The 22,504-nt window shown below is 29.0% G+C and overlaps 2 protein-coding genes across 2 annotated transcripts; one reads left to right on the top strand and one right to left on the bottom strand.

Moving 5' to 3' along the window:
• LOC100790648 (DNA replication complex GINS protein PSF1) lies at window positions 1-3,772 on the top strand. The gene is made up of 7 exons (XM_003530027.5): window positions 1-243; window positions 641-773; window positions 1,816-1,883; window positions 2,394-2,507; window positions 2,615-2,777; window positions 3,268-3,420; window positions 3,507-3,772. The coding sequence occupies exons 2-7, from the start codon at window positions 699-701 to the stop codon at window positions 3,531-3,533; spliced, it is 600 nt and encodes a 199-aa protein (XP_003530075.1). The 5' UTR covers window positions 1-243; window positions 641-698; the 3' UTR covers window positions 3,534-3,772.
• A 10,742-nt stretch (window positions 3,773-14,514) lies between these two features.
• FCL1 (homeobox protein knotted-1-like 1) lies at window positions 14,515-18,779 on the bottom strand. Its single transcript, XM_006583410.4, has 3 exons — window positions 18,322-18,779; window positions 17,364-17,471; window positions 14,515-14,956 (listed from the first exon to the last, which is right to left on the bottom strand). The coding sequence occupies exons 1-3, from the start codon at window positions 18,739-18,741 to the stop codon at window positions 14,753-14,755; spliced, it is 732 nt and encodes a 243-aa protein (XP_006583473.1). The 5' UTR covers window positions 18,742-18,779; the 3' UTR covers window positions 14,515-14,752.
• Window positions 18,780-22,504: the final 3,725 nt, after the last annotated feature.

Here is a 22,504-nt window from a genome sequence, read left to right as displayed (position 1 = left end):
GTGTCTACATTCACAATATTTGACATCGGGGAGGGGATTTTGGAGGGAAAACAAAGTGATTTTGGAGGGTACAATTTCGTGTTTCATTTTGCGAACTGCATTTTTTTCTTTCTCTGTCCCGATTTCGCTCTGGTGCGTCTCGTTCCTGTGCTTTTGAATCATATTCGTCGATCTGTTCTTCAACATATTCTCTGCTTTCAACCGTTCGCGTCGTGACTCAGCTTCGAAATTGTTCAGTATAAGGTAATCTTCAATTCTCATTGTTTTGCTGTTTGTTTCTGATTCGTTCTGGGCTCCTGGGCCAGAATTATCGGGTCACAAATAAGACGCACATTATATGTTTGACTAATGTTCTGAGATGCATTTTGAATTGACTAATTGTTCTGTGCTTTCATTTCTGTGTCACCACTTTTTTTTACCCTTCCTTCATCTCTAATTTGTTGTTTTTCCCTGCTAAGTCGTTGCCTTTTCATTCCAACAATTTCTGCTTTCTATCTGTGCTATTTATTTACACTATCTCTTGTTAATTTTATTCTTTTTTTTGTTTTTTTTGTTTTCAAGGCTATCCAATCTGTAATTGTTGTTTTATCTGCAAATGTTAGTTGTTAGTTTTTCTGATCTGTAATTGTGAACTTTTCAGTATAATCTCTTCAGCGTAATTCCTTGTCTTGTGAAAGTTGGAACTTGGAACTTGGAACATGTATGGGAGTAAAGCTAGCCAACTTGTGAAAGAATTTGCAAGTGGAGAAAAAGGTCAGCTTACCACATACAATGTAAGTCCAACTCTTCATTTCTCAGTTTGATATACACATTTTTATTTTTCAATTGTTGGGTTATGTTGGAAATTTGATTGCATCATGTGATCCATGTAGCCAGCCACACCTCACTCACTCTCACTGAGCTAAGATTTTTGTTGTTGTTGTTGGGCTATGTTGGAACCACCTTGTGTAGTGGAAAATAATTTACACTATCAATATGTTATTTTTAAACACTATTTTGGCACTTTAATTTTGGTGAGTGGTATCTTTTCTTATTAAGTTTTGGAATGAAATTGGTAGTTTTGTGTGAACCTCACTTGAGTTTTATGCATCTGGGGATTTGTATTGATGTCTAATGGCAGCCATTGTGATTGATGCTTTGGTTATGGCAATTTGTGTTCTTGAATTCATGTTTAAATCTTAACTCTGCCAGTCTACCTTCACCCTTATCCCCAACTACATTACTAGAGCTCTATCTGAATCTATTACTTTTCTTTGGATTTAAATACTGTATATGATTGTTTACCACTTCCAAGGTGTCAGGTTAGTGAGTATATAATGATAAGTTCAACTTTGAATATAACTCTCTACACTATGCTAACCTTCAAAAGTTGTGAGATGAAAAATTGAAATTGTTTGCATAGATAAGAGTGACCACTTTAAGATATGAATCAGGATTCAAGTATCTTTTTCACATATGAATTTTTTTCTTAAATTCATTACCTGCTTGTCTTTTTATGTCCATATTTACATTTCCCAAACATTTCTATCATTTTCATACATCTCCCCATTCTAAAGGAAAGGAAAAAAAAACTAGCAGCCCTGATTACCGTCAGAACTTATTTTGGTCTATCATAACTCATGATATTCCAGTTTGTTACATCACCATCCTTGGATGGTGAAGTATTTACGATGTATGATATTGCTATTTGATACCTTGATTTTCTTTACTCTTAATTTTTATTTATCATAGACCTTTTCCCATTCCCTGATTTGAACTCTTTATATTGTTATGGATACTTGACTTTGGTTGATTATTTTTCCAATAATCTTGTAGAATGACTTGATTCGAGAAGTAGTTGCAGAGTGTACTCAACATCACCTTGATTTTCAGTCCTTGATAAGGTAACATTAATGTGGTGTCCTGCTTCTTTTTTCTGCGTGTCCCCTTTTTTTCATTATAGTATGCTATGTTAGGAAGTCCCACATCGCCTGCCTCAATTCTTGGGATGTAGCTTATGCATCTGTTGGACAACATCACTTAGGGCCAATTGATTTTAAGCTGAAATCTAACATGCTATTAGAGTCTATAGCCCATCTTGGTTCTTGCCTATTCTAGTAGGTCCCTCTGTTCTGACAGGCATTAGGAAGTCTCACGCCTGCTTCAAGTCTCAAGGTGTAGCTTATATATCTATTAGACAACTTCACTTAGTTAGTGCCAATTGATTTTAAGCTGAAATTTAACATGCTATCTCATATGGGCCTGAGTTTTTTTTAATGAATTCTTGTTTATGGTGAAATCATATTACTATGTTAAATAAAAGATGATAAATTTGCATGTGTATTTTCCCAAGAACATCACTTTTCGTTGCAGTATCCTATCCCATTTGAGCATGAGTTGTTCTGTGTAAACAGGAAGATGCAGGAAGAAGGTTTGGATATCCAAACGGCAAAAAATGCAGATCACTACGGAGCCCTTATCCACCATCTTGCTGTAGTCCGAAATAAACGTTGCCTAATGGCCTATATGTAAGTATCACTTTGAAATGCTATTTACCATCAAACATAGCTCTTGTGTATTGCTGTATTCTGTAACTTATCTGCATTCTGAGATTCTGTAACTTGTCTCTCTGCAGGTATAATCGAGCAGAAATTATAAGAAACTTGTTATGGAAGATAGGGCACATGCTTCCTCAAGAAATTAAAGTAAAGCTTTGTAGTACGGAGGAAGAACATTTCAAGAATCATTCTAAAGCACTGAAAAATTATATGTTGAAAGTGGAGGTTGATTTGACTGTGGTAACCTCTCCCTCTTCTTCCCCCATTTCCTTCCCTTCTCCCTCACCTGCAAGCACACATGCACCTGTATACACTCACATAAGAGAAAAAATACATACTTCTGTTATGCATACGTGTATTAATGTAGTTCTCAAGATGTTCTAGCTGTCAATGCCTTGTTAAGTAATTTTAGCCTGGGCTGCTAAGCTGCTTATAATTTGAGGATTATTTATTGATGAAGAACTAATTTTGGTTGTGCTATAAAACTATCCCTAGCTTTAAGTTAACTTCATGTTTGTAAACTGAAAATAATTTTTCAGTTCAAATTATAATGTAATTTTTATTTTTGCATGTCTCTTAATTATAAAACTATCCCTACTTTTGGTTGTGTTATAAAACTATCCCTAGCTTTGAGTTATTCACTGTTCTTTTGTAGTTTCTAGTAGCAGAATAAATTTGTAATCTGACAGTAAACTACTACATTGTCATTCATTAAATCTGCATTTTATAGGATATGGTACCGCCAAAAGATCCATACATCAAAGTGAGGGTCATTGATGACATTGGAGAAGGCATTCTGCTCAGTGATGATAAGAGTGCCAATTTTGCCCTCCATTCAATGCACCTTCTGAAACGAACTGATGCAGAGCAATTTATCGCACAGGTTAAGTTGTCTTGCAGCTTTAAGATTTATATTGCATAACAGTATGAAATGTGATCTGATTTTTCAATTTTCTAAAATATCCGCAGGGCAAAATGGAAGAGCTCAAGGGTTGACCTGTAAGATATGTAGATGAGAACACTACTTGTGAACTTGATACCAATTATGTAGTGTAGTATTTTTCATATTTGTTAATGATTACATTTTTAACAATAATTTCATTCATGTTGCTTCAAGAACAAGAACTAAAGCTTCATTTATTTGTTTTCTATATAAGAAAGTGTTCTTAGTTGGAAGAATCATTTCATATATAGGTCTGTTTTCTTGTAAAAAAAAGTATCTTTTGTTTTTTGTTTTTATGCGTTTTAGTTTTTAAAAATAATCAAAAGTGAAAAAAAAATCTGATTGAAATTAGAAGCCATTTAAAATTATTTTCTTATAAAAGGGGTCTTGGATTCCTATGGATTTAAAAAAATAATTTTGTTTATAATAAAAAAAAACATAATTTTAATCCAATTTGTTTCCTTTAACTACCACCCCAATTCCTCTTTGGCCCCTCTTTATTGATAATTTCAACCCTAAATTGCCTGTGTTGGGCATCAAATGTACTCCGTTTAGAGCATGTTTGGATTGTCGACGACGATGTTGCCACACAAATTATGAGGCACTCAAAGTAAAAGCAAGGAAGGAGATGTTTCCTAAAAAATTGAGGTAGGGCACAAACGTGGTTTGCCAATGACAATCCAAACAAGCACTTAATCTCTACATGAGGAGAACTGGAAGGTGTTTGGGGAGCCAACAATTTGTCGTTCTCTACTAACAACCTTTTCGACTAGGATGAAGCAGCCACCCTGAGTTCATAGAGGGTTTCGTTTTCTCCCAAGAGAAGGTTGTTCAATGGACTTAAGGTTTCACCGATGGTGATGAATTCTTTTATGAAGAAGATGACCACCATTGTCACCAGAATCTCGAAGGTCTTTGATGCGCTGGATGGGTGCAAAAATTGGGGGTCGCGTGAGGTTTTCTCAAAACTGTCACCAGGGGAATGTATTTTTCTAAAAGAGGACATTTTTGGAAAACAAATTGAGAATGAGAGTGGATAAACAAAGAAGAAGAGTGAATATAACAACTACCTCAATATAAGTGTTTGTTTATTTAAAAATAGTTTAAAATATTTTTTTTATGAATTGTTACATTTAAAAGTAGCTTGATTCAAATAAATATTACATTTTTAAATCTTTCTTCAGCAATGCATTCACGTGTGGTTCCCACTTCGTCCAAAATCCATGTGCTACACTGTCCATGAAGTTTTTTCACGTGTTACTTTAACTAAATTGGTAATTAAATTTTTCATAAGTAGCTCAAAGCTTATAAACTAGTTGAAAGCTGCTAAGCTATAAGATATAAGCTAAAAAGTTAAAAGTTAATTGATAAGTATCCAATTACGTAAAATGACATATTAATATTTTTTATATTTGAATTTATTTCTAACAACTTATATTTTTAAAAGTAGGATAATAATTTTAAATTTTGTATTATTAGAAACTGGTAAAGAATTAGTGATTTTACTCATATTGTTAAAACTCGGATTTTTTTATATTTTTTTTCTTCAAAATAGTAAAATTAAATGAAATAAATTTTATTAGAATTATATTGTTTAAAATATTTTTTGATGTTTAAATACTTTATTAATAATATTATTTAAAAAAAATAAAAAAAGTGTTTTTTCTTTTATAATTTACTTAAATATTTATTTATTTATTTTATTCAAGAATAACTTGCATGCATATGTTTCTCACTTTCATAACTATGAAACATAATGTAAACTAGATCTTCTATTTAAAACTAATCATATATAGTTGTGTTAAGTTAAAAGACATTTGTGTTTTAAGATAAATCATAACCCTTAATTATTTTGACTAGAAGCAAGTAAACACAAAAGTTAAAAGTTGTATCTTATGTGATATCAGAATATGTTTCACAAGCATCTGACATTTTAGACGATAAGATACTAAAGTCATAATTGGATATGACATTTAAAGGTTTTATTTAATATTCTGTCTGCGATTTGTTTTGCAGAAACATTCTCCTAAAATCTAAATGCTATAAAGAATAAATGTAGATCAGTTTCTAAAAATTGTCAATCGCGATCAATAAGAGCGTTCTACTATGCAAACCTCATCTAACGCAAAAGAAAGTGGTTTCCTATTGGAGTGTTCAATACAATAGCTAAAGAGAATGATTTTTCAAAGCAAAGAAGTGTGCATTTAATGCAAGCATTAAATGCTCCAACGACAACAATCTTCATACACAAAATCAAGTGAAGAGAACTATCCATTTAGAGATAACATACACTTGTTGAAGAAGACCTATATATACCAGAAACTTTGAAAACATGAAACAAGAACCTATGTGCTTATATTCAAATTCTTTATGTAAAAAGCTCTCTGTATGTTGTAAAGATCTCAAAACACCTTGAGAGAATGGACAAAGGGCTGAGATTATATATCCGCCTTTAAGACAGTTGAGTATTAGTCAGTGTGCAAGCAAACAACAAATCTTTTGATTTGTAATAGAGTCAACAATTGCTTGGTAGGATAAAGAATACTAGTAGTAACAAGCTTGGTGTAGAGTTCGAGTTGTAGAGCTAGAAGTGACAGTAATAAATAATTATAACTTATTAAAGTTAGTGAAACTTGATGGTTTGCCAAAGATTAGACGTAGTCTTAGTGGTTGAGATGAACTAGTATAATTTTTAGTGTATTATCTTTATTTGCTTTCTCTTTTGTGCTTTAAATTGACTCAAGGTTCGAATTTGATTTTTTTTTTTGAAAACTTTTACAAAATTTGGTTTTATCATCTCAATCCATTTGCGAAACTCTGATGTTTGTGTTTACATGCTTAATCATCTAACGATAACGTTGTTGTTCAAAGAAAAATGTTTTAAATTTCTAAAATCACAATTCAACCTTCCTTGTGATATTTGGCTTTACAATTTGAAATTCCATTTAAATTAGGTCATATAATTAAAAAAATAAAAATAATTTAACATAATTATAAAGTTGATATGATTCAAATAATTTTTAACCTTACGGAACAGAGTGTAACGATGACAATTGACGAGTGTGCGTGTAAGAATGATAAATTAGATAATAGAAGTTTTCCAAATAGTAAAAAAAAAGGATTTTTAAATTGAATAAAATGGAAAACATAATTTAAAATAAAATAGCAAAGAAAAAATTAAGAATAAAAAATTGAGTAAGCTACTAGGTTTTTCTTCCTTTCAATTTCAAGCTCACTAATTTATTTGAAATTTTTTTTTAACTTTTTATTCAATTTAAAAATTCTTTCACGGGATTTTAACATTTTTACCAATATTGAATTACGTATTTATTTTCTTACTTATGATACTTGAAATTCTACTTTTTTTATTATTTTGTTTGATGTTAAACTATTTATTTTGATGAACTAATACTGTATTTATTTTTTAAAAAATATTTGACCACTAAACAAAAATTAATAAAACATCAAAATTATAAAGAAAAAAACAATTTTGTTTTTGTTTTTAAATAATATTATTAGTAAAAAATATTAAATAATTAATTTTAAGCAATGTAAGTTTATTTATTTTATTCTACTTTTTTGAAGAAAAGGAAAATAGTTGATGTAGAATACTATTAGAGAACTTGATGAGGTGCATATTTTGATAATAGTTGATGTAGAAGATAGACCTAGCTATCATAATAAAAAAAAGTGATATATCTATAAATGTATTAGGAGTTTGTGATTCAGATTTGAGATTTATATATGGGTGGAAAGAGTCAACAAGTGATTCTCGAGTATTGCGAGATACTTTGCGTCACAAAAAATTGTCTCAAAATTTTGAATGGTAATATCATGAAAATAATATTTTATTTCATATATAAAAGATAATTGTATGATTTGTTGTTTTTAAAACCATTATAGGTAAACACTTTCTTGTAGATGCAAGATATATAAATGACCTTGGATTTCTAGCACCTTATCGAGGAACTAGATATCCTCTTAATATGAATGGAATGAAAATACCCCACAAAATTACAAGGAGTTATTTAATCTATGTCATTTAAAGGCAATGAATATAATTGAAAGGTCATTTGGTATATTGAATAAAAGATGAAGTATATTAAAAACTATCTTTTTTTATATAAAAACACATATAAGAATTATTAATACATGTTTCGTGCTACACAATTTCATAAGAGATGAGCAACAACGTGATTCAATTTTAGAATTCCAAGTTTGGAATATTTATCTACTATTGATGTGGAGTTAACCAATCAACAAGGGGGAAGAGTTAGAAGCAATAATGTAGATGAAGTCACAACTATCCAAGCAACTGAAGAATGGACAAGATTTTGTGACGCTTTACCAATGAATATGTTTGCTATTTATCAAGCTAGATGAAATTTTATTTAGGGAGAATGTTTTAGTAGACTTTTGTATTTTGGTTCCTTTCATGTGTAATCGACTTTATACCCATGTATGTGTGATACTTTGGAATTTGGATTTTGCTAGACAAAGATTGCATAGTAAAATGCCAATTTGACATATCTTACCTTTATGTTTATGCAATTATATATCTGTGATTATTTTTCTTGATCTAGAGAAACAGAGCCAAGCAATATAAACAAGTCAATTGGAAAAAGAAAGATAACAAGCGAGGACCCAAGAAGTTACTTCTCATGGAATTTGGATATGAAATGTGTATTAGCTGAAGTACTTAAAGACCAAAGGGATTTGGGTAAAAAAGGTGATGGAAATTGAAAAACAATGACATACAACACTACAACATCTGGTGGTGCCCTCGTGGGCTGGGCACGTTCCTCTCTGGGTCGGTCTGGTCTAATCGAAGTCAACTGACTCACATGGAATACGGGGTGAGTTTTAACCGAGCTGATCGCTTGAGTCTATAGGCTACCTCTCCTATCCGCTTCTCTACAAGGTCTACTTTCTTCTTCCTTCAGACCGGGCCAAGCCTTTAGTTTAAGTAGGTTTGGGCTAGGTCGTTGTGCTCCTGCCACGTCTTGGCAAAAAAGTAGGCTGATGGGCAAGCCTCCTCCTGCCGCAATGGTAAGCGTTTTGGAGTTCAACTTATATGAGATAATGTTAAGAATCACTTTAAACTTTGTTATTGATATTCTTAGTCAAAGTGGGTTTGATTGGGATAGCACGATATACATGATTAATGTTGAAAATGTAAATGCATGAAATGAATATGTTAAGGTAATAATCTCTTCAATGTTAATTATTATTCAATAGAACTTATTTTGTATTAGTATTATTTACATGTTTTCTTTTTGTTTTCAAGTCACATGATGAAACTAAATGATTATGTTTCAAGGTCATTTCTAACTGAGATGATATTGTAGACTTATGTGCCAAGAATAAAGCTACAGAAATTGGAGCATATAATGCATTAGATGCAGATAATCTCATGAGCAAGGAAGCAAATTAAGAGGAAGAAGTTTGTAGTATGAGTATTGAGTTAGAAGAGTCAAGTTCTACAACAAAGAAAAAGACTCACCAGTAGGAGTGGAGAAAAATAAGGGATAGTTGCCTCATTGAATGAAGTGACCTCATCCTTGAAAGTTTTCGCATAAGTAACTATGCAGAAAGTGGATATTAAAAAGCGAGTAGGGATGAAAGAAGTTGAAGAAATAGTAGAGGAAGTGCAAAATGAGTTAAAGAATCTGTCTTATCTTGAAAGTGGACTTCGACAAAAAGCCATTGATTGGTTGGCAGAAAATCTCAATAAGTTAGCAATTCTAAAATCTCTTTCATTAGATCAGAAGGAGGAATACATCATGGTTTTTATGTCTTGATGCAAAATTAGAGGTGATTCTAAAATATGCATTTTTATAGTTTAACTAGCTAGTCAACATTTATATATAGTTGTGCATAGATATGTCTATTAAGTGTTTGATACATGATAAAATTAAGCCATTAATTTACAATTACATATATGCATGTTAAATCATTATTGCTTTGTAATTTCACTCATTGTAATCACTTAATCCCTCTTTGCCTAGGTTGGCCACCCTACCACCCAAAAGAAACATTCTAGTTGAATCAATTAAGATGCTTATGCTTCCCAGTGGATTTTGATTTTTCATTTCTTTTTGCTTAGGTCTGACTACTTTATTTATTTTTCTGATTAATTATGTTATTGCTATCAAATCAGATTAATTGTACCAAAGTATAGTATTTATAGCTTGTTCTGACTTATTTTATGATACGATAATTTGGAAATATAAAATGTTACTTAAGTTGGCAGGACATTTGTTTGGGATGGGTTATAAAGTTGGATATTTGTTTTGGATGGTGTACATGATGATCAAACAAAGGGTATTATTAGTTTACAGGTCACTGTTGAATTTAATTATTTTTAGAATCACCTATATAATTTCAACGAGTGACTCAAGTTAGATAAAAAAATTTGTTTGTTATTGGTTGGTTAATGACTTGGTTGTGTTATACTTGTCTCATTTATTGAAGAGTTGAAGTTCTATTTTTATCCTTCTTACTTACCATAACATGCTTTGTTTATTTTTGACAGGTTATAGCTTTAAATCGTCACTAAGTAGTTGAGGATCAATTGATGACAATAACTTTAGTTTAGTTTTCTTTTTTATAGGTTATAACTTTGAATAGTCACCAAGTAATTGAGGATCGACTGATGACAAAAAATTTAGTTTAACTTTCAATCTTGCGTCTTATTTTGGTTATATAATTGAGATTCAAACTAGTTTTTAATTATTTATCATGAATTTATAGTTATACAAAATTTTATTGAAAATGAATATTAAAAATGAGTTGGATCTCATATTCACATATCTGAGCATATTTTCTTTTTATGATTTTTAAAATGAAACTAATGATGGAAAAATGATAGAAGTTGCTTGATTTATTTCTAGTTTTTCTTTCTTGTTGGAAAGTATACAATTTTTTATTTTGTAGTTCTAAGTTTTTATTTTTAATATATAATTAGAGAAATATATATATATATATATATATATATATATATATATATATATATCCAAAATATAATAATTATGAAAAGTAATTACTTCATTCAAATAATAAAATTTATAAGTGAGAAAATTAATTATTCTAATCTGGCTAAAAGATTTTATAAATGAAAAAATTTAATTATTTTATTCAAATACAAAATTTTAGAAACATTTTCATTATTTTTATCAAAATAAGAAATTTAAAAAATAAAGAAATTTAATTGTTCTATTCAAACACAAGATTTTGAAGATAAAGGAATTTAATTTTCTTATCCAAATAATAAAATTTTAAAACAAAAGAATTTAAATTAAAACAATTAAATTTCTTAAAATTTAAAATTATTTAAAATTGTAAAATCTCCATTCAAATACACTCTAGAAGTCGTGTGGTGCCGGCCGAGCCACAAGCATTTTAAAGAGCAAGAATTAGATAAGACAAGATTGCCTCTCAGAATCCGTTTCTCCCATTGGGAAGCGCAGGCGATTTATGGTTACTTGTCTTTTAAAGAAGATTTGAATATTTTCACCAAACACAATGGAGAAAAGTTAACATTAAAGTTTAAAATGAGATCATATCAAGATGTGTGAGAGCAAAATAATAAAACCTATCAATGGTGATATTCAAATTTATGTTGTAAGATTTCGGTTACCATCTGTAATGTTCTATGAATTTTAATTGTAGATTAAACGTGGACGAAAGATTTATACTCTGTAATTTTTGTGTGTATTATTTTCTTTAATTTATGATGGAGGAGATTCGATCAAAAAGAAGAGAAAAAAAAAAGCAGTCAACAATTTGAAGGCACGGTCCAACACTACTAATATATGATTGTAGTCATGTGCATCCCAGAGGTTCTTTCATGCGCCTTCTTCTCACATTTTTATTAATGTTGTAAGATTTCGGTTACCATCTGTAATGTTCTATGAATCTTAATTGTAGATTAAACGTGGACGAAAGGTTTATGCTCAATAATTTTTGTGTGTGTATTGCTTTCTTTAATTTATGAGGGAGGGGATTCGATCAAAAAGAAGAGAAAAAAAATGTAGTCAACAATTTGAAGGCACGATCCAACACTACTAATATCTGATTGTAGTCATGTGCATCATAGAGGTTCTTTCATGTGTCTTCTTCTCATATTTTTGTTAATGTTGTAAGTTCAATATCTTTGGGTATCAAACAAATTTTCAATTTCTTTTTAATTTTGACTAAACAATTTATGATTTGCTTTGATTAATTATAAACTTATTTCGTTGACTTATATTTTTATCTCAAATCTTTTTTCTGCCTCTTGATGTTTCATGACTTAGTGTTCTTGATGTTTCATGACTTAGTGAGATACATATTATCTAATTATATAATCATTTGATTCACATCTTTTTATTGTGTATCCTTTCTTTTATTCTAAACAATATCAGACAATATATAATATTAACATGTTATCTTAAAATCATACTTTATTACCTACATATATCTCAATATTAATTATTTCAACTTTTCAATATTCAAATAGGAGTATGAGTTCGGACGTCGACACGAACAAAAGGCTAGTTAAAGTTTAAAACAAGATCATATCAAGATGTGTGAGAGCAAAATAATAAAACCTATCAGTGGTGATATTCAAATTTATGAATCTTAAAAATATTCACAATAATAATAATAATATAATGAAAACAAATCCAGTTGTGTGCTTGAAGAATTAATCTATGTTGATAATTAAAATGTTAAGGAGTTTTTTTTTAAGTGAAATGATTTTTAATATATTTGGCAAAAGTGCAATGTCGGTTATCTTAAAGTAAACTTCGATAAAATGTCTTTTATTTTTAATAAAAAAGTTAAACGTTGGATCTTTTGTAACATAGTCTTGTTTTGCTTTATGAAAATTAATATTTTTTGTGTTTGGTGGGAATGGGCATAATTCTTGAGTTTTAATATTCTTACTCTTGTTCTAAAACCACAAGTGTTTATATCAAATTATTTTTATGCATTACATTAGAGGTGTAATTACATATTAGATTGAGTTTAGTCTAATTTATTATAACTCAACTTAATTAACATAATTAGGTTGGATTAAATTCACTTTTCTTTTAGAAATCTAATTCATTCCAACCCAATGGTTGGGTTGGATAATCGAATTAAGTAATTAAAATATATTCTGAAAATTAAAAAATTAGAAAAAAAAATAAAAAAAATAGAAAAACCATTACAATGAATTTTTTTTTTTTGGGTGAAATAGAAGTATGTTGCGAAACAAATACATAGCACTTGCTGAATCAAATAATTATCGCTTCCATGTTTCTTATACGTAGTTCAAAATATGTTTTGCAATTAACAACTAACAAAATAAGTATATATATATATATATATATCATTTAGTCAAATTAAGTCAGATTCATTGGATTTAAAACTCATAAATCTATTAAAATCTAATATATCTAAAAACTATAACTTAACCTAATAATTCAACTCAAATTTACCTAAAATATAATTGAATTGAGTTTGATTTGGACAGATTCAAGTCAAATACGATTATTTTAATTTAAATATTTTATTTTTTTTATACATTTTTCATCTCAACCATAATAAAGTGCACACATCCAGACAAAACCTAAGCAAAGACGAGAATTACTCTCAACTGAGCAAGGCTTCGCATATATGCATAAAAAATTCCAAATAATTATTTGGTAATGGACTTGATTAAAGACAAGTTGAGTTTTAATTGTTTCAAAGTTTAACTTTATAATGCCCTAAAAACCCCAAAACGCGAATGGTGGAGTAATCGTCTTCCGGTAATGGCACGCATTCAAAACTCGCATAGTTGTAAACCGTCTTCCAGTGTCACGTGAATGATGGAGTACCACTCCCCATCGATGTCGTTCATGGAGTTCCCACACGTGTCGAACGCAAAATCTCACACGAACGCGTTTGGATTAATCTCATTGATTCTAGTGAGCCATGTGACTAATGAAGCTAAATTCATAATTTATAGAGTTTGTGAATGTTTTCGTATGCTTGTTGAGATTTTGATTTGAATCAAAATGTTTGTTTGCTTAGGTTTGATTTTGTGAGGTTACACAGTTTCTTTAAAAAAAACTTTAATTAAGTAAGGATTAAGTTGAAATATATAATAAAATTATTATTAAATATTAAAATAAAGAGATAATAATATAACTTGATAATCACTGATTAAAAAATTAGCAATATCAAAGTCCTCAAAATTATTAGAGTATCATAAAAACTTTCTTAATTTTATTCCCGTTATTAAGTAACCTTAATTAGTTGATGCTTGTTTCATTTGAGCATTTGCGTTGTTAACGGATAAGCGATGTGGATTGGGCCCAAACCTAGTTCGTAACAAGTTAAATTAACAATTAATATTTATTGATTTTTCTTGCTAGATAATTAATATTTGTTGATTAAAAAACATGGGTACATTTAATGGAATTGGTTCATTTGTTTAATTGTTAGCTTAATTTCAAACCTTCTTAATCATAAAATAACTGAGATGATGGTCTGCAATCTTAAAGGGGAGGTATAATCATTGGGGAGAAAATAAAGAAATTAAAAATATTATAATTCTTATACAATTTAGTGAGTTTAATTAACTTATTTTAAAGAAATAATCTCTTGTACTTTATTAACCTTTAAGATAATTTTTAAAGTATAAGTGGTTATTTTTCATAGAATAATCATGGTCAAACATGAAATTACTATATATAGAGAATACTAAAATTGTCTTTATGATACTAGTTATTAAAGAAAAGAAATTAAAAAATATAAACTAATATGACCAATAAATATTCATCGTAATTTCTAACAATAAAAAAATACTTATATATTAATTAGTCCCGAATTTTGTTAAGATACTCATTAATACAACCCTTATTATATATCTATATATTTTGATCCGTAGACCCTAAATATATAGATATATCTGTATATTAATGCTATGATCTTAATTGTTGATTTTGTGTGTGTTAATATTTATAATAACTCTACAGTTTTTTTTTTCATCTAAAGTAAATGATCATCTTTGACAAGCTTTAATTTCTCCAAACCAGATTCATACATTCTTTATATAAAAATAAAAAAACTAAAAAACTTATAAGGCAATACTAGATTTTAATTAACTGCAATATTTATACATAAGAGTCATGCCCGTTAATTTATATATATATAATGAGGTACACTTTAACCATGGGATTTGCCAATTTGAGCATAATTGAAGCCTTAATCAATAACCTAGCTGCAAAATATTACTCTGCATGCCATTCACACTGAAAAGCTAAATTGTGGGCTTTCTTCTGAATTTGGACTCACTAGTAGAAGATGTAGTTGCTGCAGCTGGTTCAGCATTATTAGGTGCAGGCAAGGTTGCCTTAGTGAGCTCCCTAAGTTGTGAATGCATGTTGTTTATGAAAGCCATGGATTTCTGTTGTGGTTCCACCATTGCTTCTTTAAGCTTGCCAAGTGCCAAACAATATGCTTCCTGCAAGGTAATTGGTTCAACCAAAGCATTTCCAGATTATAACTATTAATAAAATCTATCTGAATATATGGTTTAATTATATAACACGTACAACCAAAAAAAAAAAAAACCTTATGTTATTAGACAAAAGCCTATACCTTTTTTGCAGATAAAAATATATAGTATAACGTTGTGTTACTCGTATATATAAAAGTCCAGAGTTTAAGTAATACTATGATATATTATTGCCACGAAGTTTAATATGGTATTGTTTTGGGGGAAGAAATAAGAGGAAACTAGCTAGCTGGTTAGTGAAAATGAAAGAAGAAGAAAATGATAATTCTATAACTATATATTAAGATCAATTTTCAAGTTTGTCCAGTTTAAATTAATTCCAATCTTGAAATTGAAAAATCATAATTTTTTATCATTAAAATGTAAATTAATTTTTATCATTCTTATTGGTATATTTGATATGTTTCTTTTTTTATTTTATTTTTGAAATAGAAATACAATTTGGTATTTCTAAAGGAAAGCTAAGATGGAAAAATGAAAGTTCATAAAGATCTCATGAAACTAGTGTAAAATTGAATACAGATCGGTGGATCGGATATACTTCTATTCTAGTTGGCACCTAGTAGAGAGATAAAAAGATAAAATAAAAAAATATAGGTATGATAAATGATTTGATGTGATAGAAACAATTAAAGATAAATTATAAATGTTAATGAAGTATTTGAAGGGATGAAATGTTAACATATTACTGCTTTATATATAAAATAAACGACGGGTATAGAATAATTTGTGTATATATTGTATCAATGTATCCATGCAAAAGTTCCTTGTAAATTAAACGTATATACATATTAGGACAATGAATATGGTCACCGACCCGGAATATATAAAGAGATTAATTTTTATATATTATTAGTATAATTTTTTTTACATTTTAAATATATTTTTTTTAAGTTAATTATCATAGAAATTAACAAATATAATTTACATATATATTAATTTATAATTGTATGTGAGTATAATTTTTTTTATATATTACTAATGCATTCTTGTTAAATTCATCTTAAACATCTACTTTAAAACAACATAACCAAAATAATTTGGCATCTTACCCAGCACGTGGATATCGTGATAATTACAAACAGCCAATAGGCCAACCACTATGAAATGTTAATTACTAGATGTTTTTCTTCAAAGTTTAAAATAAGAAAGAAATAAACGCAATTAGAAAAGCGTCCAGAATTCCAGATGGATCATTCTTTTGTGAAGCCTTTTTAGAAATTGATGACTTCCACACAAGAGAACCAAGTACTATACTTTTTACAGTAATCACATTTTCAGGTACTAAATTAAAGATTTCATCCCTACACTTAAAATACTGTTTATTTGTTTGAGTTCTTCCATTAAAAATCCTATACTTTTTTTCTCTCTATATTTTGGTTTCTGTATATAAAACAATGTTTATAAATTATTCCTGTTGTTTGCCAATGCTATCTATAACAACAATGTCAAATTTAGTCTCTATAGAAGACAACACTTTTCATTTTAGTTCTTACATTTTTTTTTAAAAAAGGCTACATATTAGTGTGTATATTAATTTAACACATTGGCAACTAACAATATATGCTTCCTCAAGTATATTGGAGCTATATATTTTGTCAACAATGATAAAAGTTTCCAGAAGTATGAAGATGCAGGTGGTGGGTCTAACGAGTCTCCTAAAAAAGAGCAGTTCAAAATGATGGTGCATGGTGCAGTCCATTCAAAGTTCTATACCCAAGTGATACTAGTTGTGCCAAAACGTGTGACAAACTCATACTTTTCTGAGTATTATTTAATGATATATAGCATAAGCATTCCCCCATTTATGATGAGTTGGATTATATTAACACCGGTTATCGTCTAGAGATTTATATTGCTAAAGTATTCACCTTTGTCCTCTTAAAATTTTAGGCATAAGACCCTAAAAAAAATTATGTTTGGGAGAATTCAAAGAAGAAAATCTATAGGAAATGTTTTGATGACAAAAATAAGAGGTAACATATATTGATGGCTTGTTATGACATTTATATGCTGAATAATAAGCTTCTTCTAATAAACTTTGCGGCCTAAAGTAAATGTGAAAAGACACAATCTGAACACTCGCACAAACACAGAGACAGATAGGGAAAAGTGTCACAGTCATGGAATTGGAACAAAAAACTATGCGCATTTCTGAGTGTAGTCTCTTTCAAGCAGGAAGCACATGCTTTAGGTAACCATGAAGTGTCCATCAGCATGAAGAAAAATTGTGGTGTGTTATGTTACTTTGGTTCAGTACTTGACCCATCATATCCCATAAAAACATTCATTCATTCATTGATGTTTGTGTAAACCAAGCCATACAAGAGAGAGTGTGTATTAGTATTATTACCATGAAGAGATCAAGCTCAGATTGGCTGAACATGCCCAAGTTTTGCTTCTCCGTTGCTTGCATCTGATCTATCTTCAGCTCTCTCTCCAAGTTGGAAATGTCACCAACCTGAAAGGAACAAGTACTAACACCATGCATCTTCAAAGGTTCATGCTTAAATTAAAAAAGAATGAATGAGCTTGGGTTTTCTGATATCATGATATCTTTATTTCGTACACAAGGTGCACCAACAAGTTAATCCACAGTTTATCAAACTATAAATGGTTGATACCAAAAAGCTTGATAAGCAAAACTTCATTTTCAAGAAGGATTAGTATTCATGTTCAAATGATGTGGACAAGCTTTTGGTTTCTGATGTGAACTAACTTCACAGACACATGCCTATAGGGTTTATCACCAACAACTTACATATAATCTACATAGTTTATCACGAAATGGTTAAATCTATAGGGTTTGAATTTGAGAAGTAAAGTTATTTTTTATGACTTCTATTGGGCTTTAATTTAAACTCATTTCATATAATCACAAGTTTTAATATACAATTTAACTATAAAATTAACCAGATGGGCCAAACTGGAGTTGAGCTTCTGCTTGCATATGAATCTGCTCCCTTCACTATATTATATTGACAAGAATTCAATCCGCAAGATAATCCTTGATTTTTTTTTTATCATGATTCAAGATCCAACAAGTTGAGCAAGATGAAGCTGAAAGCCTCTTTTGTAAGGGCAAGAAAAAAGACTTCCCTCTTTAAAACCAAGTTCACATTGAGAAAAACACTACTTTGATTCACAGCTTAGTTTTATATAATTAATTTGCTGAGAAATTAAGAAACATGGAGTTTAAGTTGAATCCAATGCATTTGTAAATAAATTAATAATGTAAACTGGGGCTGGAAACAGTAAATAGAAGAAGGAATGAAGGAAATGAAAGGGGAAAAAAAGAGACAAATTAAAACCTTCAAACAGTCCAAGTGAGCTTCAACCAGCAGACCATAGAGAGGGTGGTTGGAGATTCTCCTCTTGAGGATCTCATTGTTTTCTTCTTCTTCTTCTTCTTCTTCATTATCATCATCATCATCTTCTTCTTCTTCTTCTTCTAGTTCTTGTTGTTGTTTGTAGGTCTCATTAATAGTGCTAGGCCTCTCAGATTCCATATCAATTTTTGAGCAGGAGAAGTGAACCTTTGATATGCCGTATAGTTGATAACTAAATAATGATACTATATGAATATAATAAATAATATCATGAGAAGATATATATAGACATATCTGAGATGTGAGATTGGTACTATATATGGTGGTGGATGAAGATGATGAGGTCAGTGAGATTGAGATGCTCCCACTTTTGGAAGTAAGGGAAGCGAATGACCCTTGCATGCATACGTGGTTAAGAGAGAAATGGAGTCAGTCAGAGAGGGGGTGTGAAGAGTAATGTGGTGTGGGAGGGTGTGGCCTTTTTGCTTCCTCAGTTTCCCCTGTCTTTTTCCACTCATGAAAGCAACACTTCAAAGTTTTATCGAGCAATGGGGTGCCTTTGTTAGTACACTGCTCCAGTTTTGTGTCTTTTTCTTTTTCCACTTTTTTACTAAGTCATTCATTCTCTCCCCTCCCCCCAATCGAACACAGCCAAAACCGAAGCTGTTCACTTTGGTTCCTTCTTCCTTATCACTTTTGCCCCTTCTTCATTCCTTTTTCCGTTACTGTTCTGTGGTCCTAACTACTAAAGGACAATTGTTTACTATAATTTTTGAAAAAGGACAAATTCCTGCGTGAAAGTATTATATATTCCATGTGCTTCCCCTAGCTACAATTTCTCTAATTTCACGCTTTACTTTCAACTATATTTCTTTAACATTTGATTTACTATCTCACCCCTCGATCAGCTTTCAACAAACTAATATATGTTTATATGTTTTGTTTATCAAAGTTAGTTTTAGATGTTAAATATGTTTCCTTAGTACCCACCATCACCTTTATCCTCCACAAAGTAGAGTTACAAGGTTTTTTTTGTTCTTCTTTTACGCCTCTTTTGAATTTCTAATTATGGGGTGATGTTTATTAGTTATTATGACATCTCTAACACACTCTTGATAATTGGACATTTTGAATCTATGGAATTAGATATTTGTAGGTGATATGATAAAGATGTACAATCAGATAGACCCAACAATAATTAGTAGGATATGATTTGATCTTTTTAAAATTTGGATTCAGGTTTAACTTAATTTAAAAAGCTATCTTATTGGTATATGGAATAGAAAAAATGTAATTAATAAAAAAAAATTCTTTAAAGATCATCAACCAAATTCTTCACTAGAGAATCCAAAATAGATCCTCTTCTACAAATTTTGTCTCTAGCCAAATTAATCATAACCATTGATTAATTATTGTATGGAAAATAAAGAAGAAAGAATATAGTTTATGGTCCAGATTTTTGCTAGAGAAAACATCATGTTAGAGAAGATTCCTAGAGAATCACTCACAGCTATTTCACACCTATAATATGGTAAAAAAGAAAACCTTTCACTTGCTAATTTAAGTATTGGGGAATTATGATTTATTCTCTATTTTTGTTTAATCATAAATCATATGAATTTCTATTTGACATCTAACTAATTTCTTTTTTATTGAGTCGACCCATTTAAAGATAAATGATTATGTAAGTGGAAGATTGAACATTGATTCTTAATTAAAAAATTTAAAGTATCGAATTACTTGTCTCAACAATTTTTTCTCATAAGTTTATTATCTTTAAATAAATTTACTCAATTTAATTCGAATTTGTTAATAAAGAATGATGTGATTTCTTAATATTAAAAGTGTAAGAAAAAAAGAAAGAAAAGAGAAGTGATTTACTCATGAAGCATATACTGTGCATCACCTCAGTTGATAATAGCATTTGATTATGCATGCTACCGAATCAGCTAACAGACAAAATCAGAGACTTAATTAAGGTTTGATCTTGTTGGTCCGACTTTTGGAAAAAGTATGATAATTATGCCACTAAATCATTTTCGGATAGAATTATGTCCATAACCTAATCCTAAGAACCATGTTTAACATGTTCCTTCTTTTCATCCATTTCACCTAAGCTTTAGGAGCGAACATTATAAATTATCCGACACTTTCTAGTTTCATTATTTTAAATAGTGCTAATTTAGTAATTCCATTGCTTAATTTGTTCAAAAATCCGCAACCAAACAAAATATGAGGAGTGCACATATGGAATCCTATATATTTACTTGACAACCAATTAAACCTCAAGATATAAGATTAATCTAATAATTAAAAAATTGTGAAGGATAAAGGAGAAATAAAGAAACGATGAATTCAATTTTTTTAACTGTTATTTCTAATAAAATTAATAAATTAACATTTACTTGTAAAAAAAATTAAACTCCCATAAAATAAAATTGATCCTTTCTTTTGATAATATTTGTCTTGGTGTAATTAATTAATTAGGTAATTAAGAAAAAATGGATTTTTAAGAAGGTTATGATGGGAGGAGATAGCTTTGGAATGGCTGCCCCGAATGATCATTGTCATAGGCCATGTACGATGAGCTTTCCACGGTTTCAGTGTGTTGAGCGCCAAAGATTATTGACTGCTTCATTTTTACTACAAAAAGAAGCAAAAGATTGTATTGGGAAACTCTTTTTAATGGGATTACTCTGTACCTGCCTAGCTTGTCTGAATTCAACTACGACTCTTTTTCTTTTTTCCTTTCAATTTCTGTCTTATTTCTTGGTCTTTTCGGTAAAATGGAATTTATACATGGCCATCAGTCTTCCTTTAATTAATTTTCATCCGTATAAAGATGAAATTTCCATTTTTCAAAGTACAATTATCATAATGAAATTTGAGTTTAAAACTTTACATAGATTACTCAAACTCTTATCGTTACTCGAATCTTAATAAATTACGAGCTTAATTTATATTTTGACTCTTACTATCTTGATCTCTATATTTATCAGTTATCACAAAGTTTAGTTGTGCTACATTACATAGAATTGTAGATACTTGAGATAACTGTTGACTAGTTGTTTCAATAAATTAAAATAAAATTCGAGAATTTACAGGAAATCAGTTAACATGATATAAAAAAATAGTGAATTTTATTTTATCTAAAGTAAAGAGAACTGTTAATGCGTTAAAGATGAGGAAACACGATAAATATCTTCTGGAAGAGAAAATTCTAAGAAAGGGGAAGAAATTGTTCTTTTTAAATATTAAGGCGGCAACTAGCTTAATTAAGTTTTAAAAAACCTAAACCCAAAAAAAAAAAATCTTACACTATAATTTATAGACTACCTATTAAATTAACTCAATATTTTCATTTTTTACTCAATGATACAAGACTACAAGTTCACTATATAGATTTTAATAATTAAGTTTGAACTCTTTAGTTTTATGGCCTTTTTATATATTAGAGATCAAGTATTTATTAAAAAAATAAAACAAATAATGTAATAATCAAGATAAATAATATATATAAATAAATGATCAAATTATATCAGTGTAACTTTAATAATTATTATATCTTTTTTATAACTTGATATAAATGTAATTTTTATTAATCTAACCATTAAATTATATTTATATATTATCAAGATCATATGTATTAATTTTTTTAAAAATTAAACAATAAGAAAATAATCAAATAATCTATATTTTAATATATTTTTAAATATTTATATTACGTTCATTTTAATATATATAAACAAGCTAATAGATGATTTTAAAATAATATAAAATTTTACATATTTAATTATGTGAAAAAAACTTTTAATCCAAGTTTTAAAAAACATTATTTAATTGAAAGTTATAGCGGTATTATATATATATATATATATATATATATATATATATATATATATATATATATATATATATATATATATACACACACTAATTTTTTTTTTTTTTTTTTATATAGATATTTATATTTATATATATATATATATATATATATATATATATATATATATATATATGTGTGTATATATATATATGTGTGTGTGTGAGAGAGAGAGAGATATATATATATATATATATATATATATATATTTTTTTTTTATTTTTTTATTTATATATATATATATATATATATATATATATATATATATATATATATATATAT

Source organism: Glycine max, chromosome 7 (assembly GCF_000004515.6).
Source record: "Glycine max cultivar Williams 82 chromosome 7, Glycine_max_v4.0, whole genome shotgun sequence".
NCBI classification, from domain to species: domain Eukaryota; kingdom Viridiplantae; phylum Streptophyta; class Magnoliopsida; order Fabales; family Fabaceae; genus Glycine; species Glycine max.
This window is presented reverse-complemented; position numbering and strand designations above follow the sequence as displayed.

What these genes read in the sequence shown, in the direction of transcription:
- LOC100790648 (XM_003530027.5), top strand. Translation starts at nt 699, where the DNA reads ATGTATGGGAGTAAAGCTAGCCAACTTGTGAAAGAATTTGCAAGTGGA. An exon ending in TGGAGGTTGATTTGACTGTG is followed by an intron (nt 2,778 to 3,267) that starts GTAACCTCTCCC and finishes TGCATTTTATAG; the next exon opens with GATATGGTACCGCCAAAAGA. An exon ending in CAGAGCAATTTATCGCACAG is followed by an intron (nt 3,421 to 3,506) that starts GTTAAGTTGTCT and finishes AAATATCCGCAG; the next exon opens with GGCAAAATGGAAGAGCTCAA.
- FCL1 (XM_006583410.4), bottom strand. Translation starts at nt 18,741, where the DNA reads ATGCAAGGGTCATTCGCTTCCCTTACTTCCAAAAGTGGGAGCATCTCA. An exon ending in CTCACTTGGACTGTTTGAAG is followed by an intron (nt 17,472 to 18,321) that starts GTTTTAATTTGT and finishes TGTTCCTTTCAG; the next exon opens with GTTGGTGACATTTCCAACTT. An exon ending in CTGAGCTTGATCTCTTCATG is followed by an intron (nt 14,957 to 17,363) that starts GTAATAATACTA and finishes ATTACCTTGCAG; the next exon opens with GAAGCATATTGTTTGGCACT.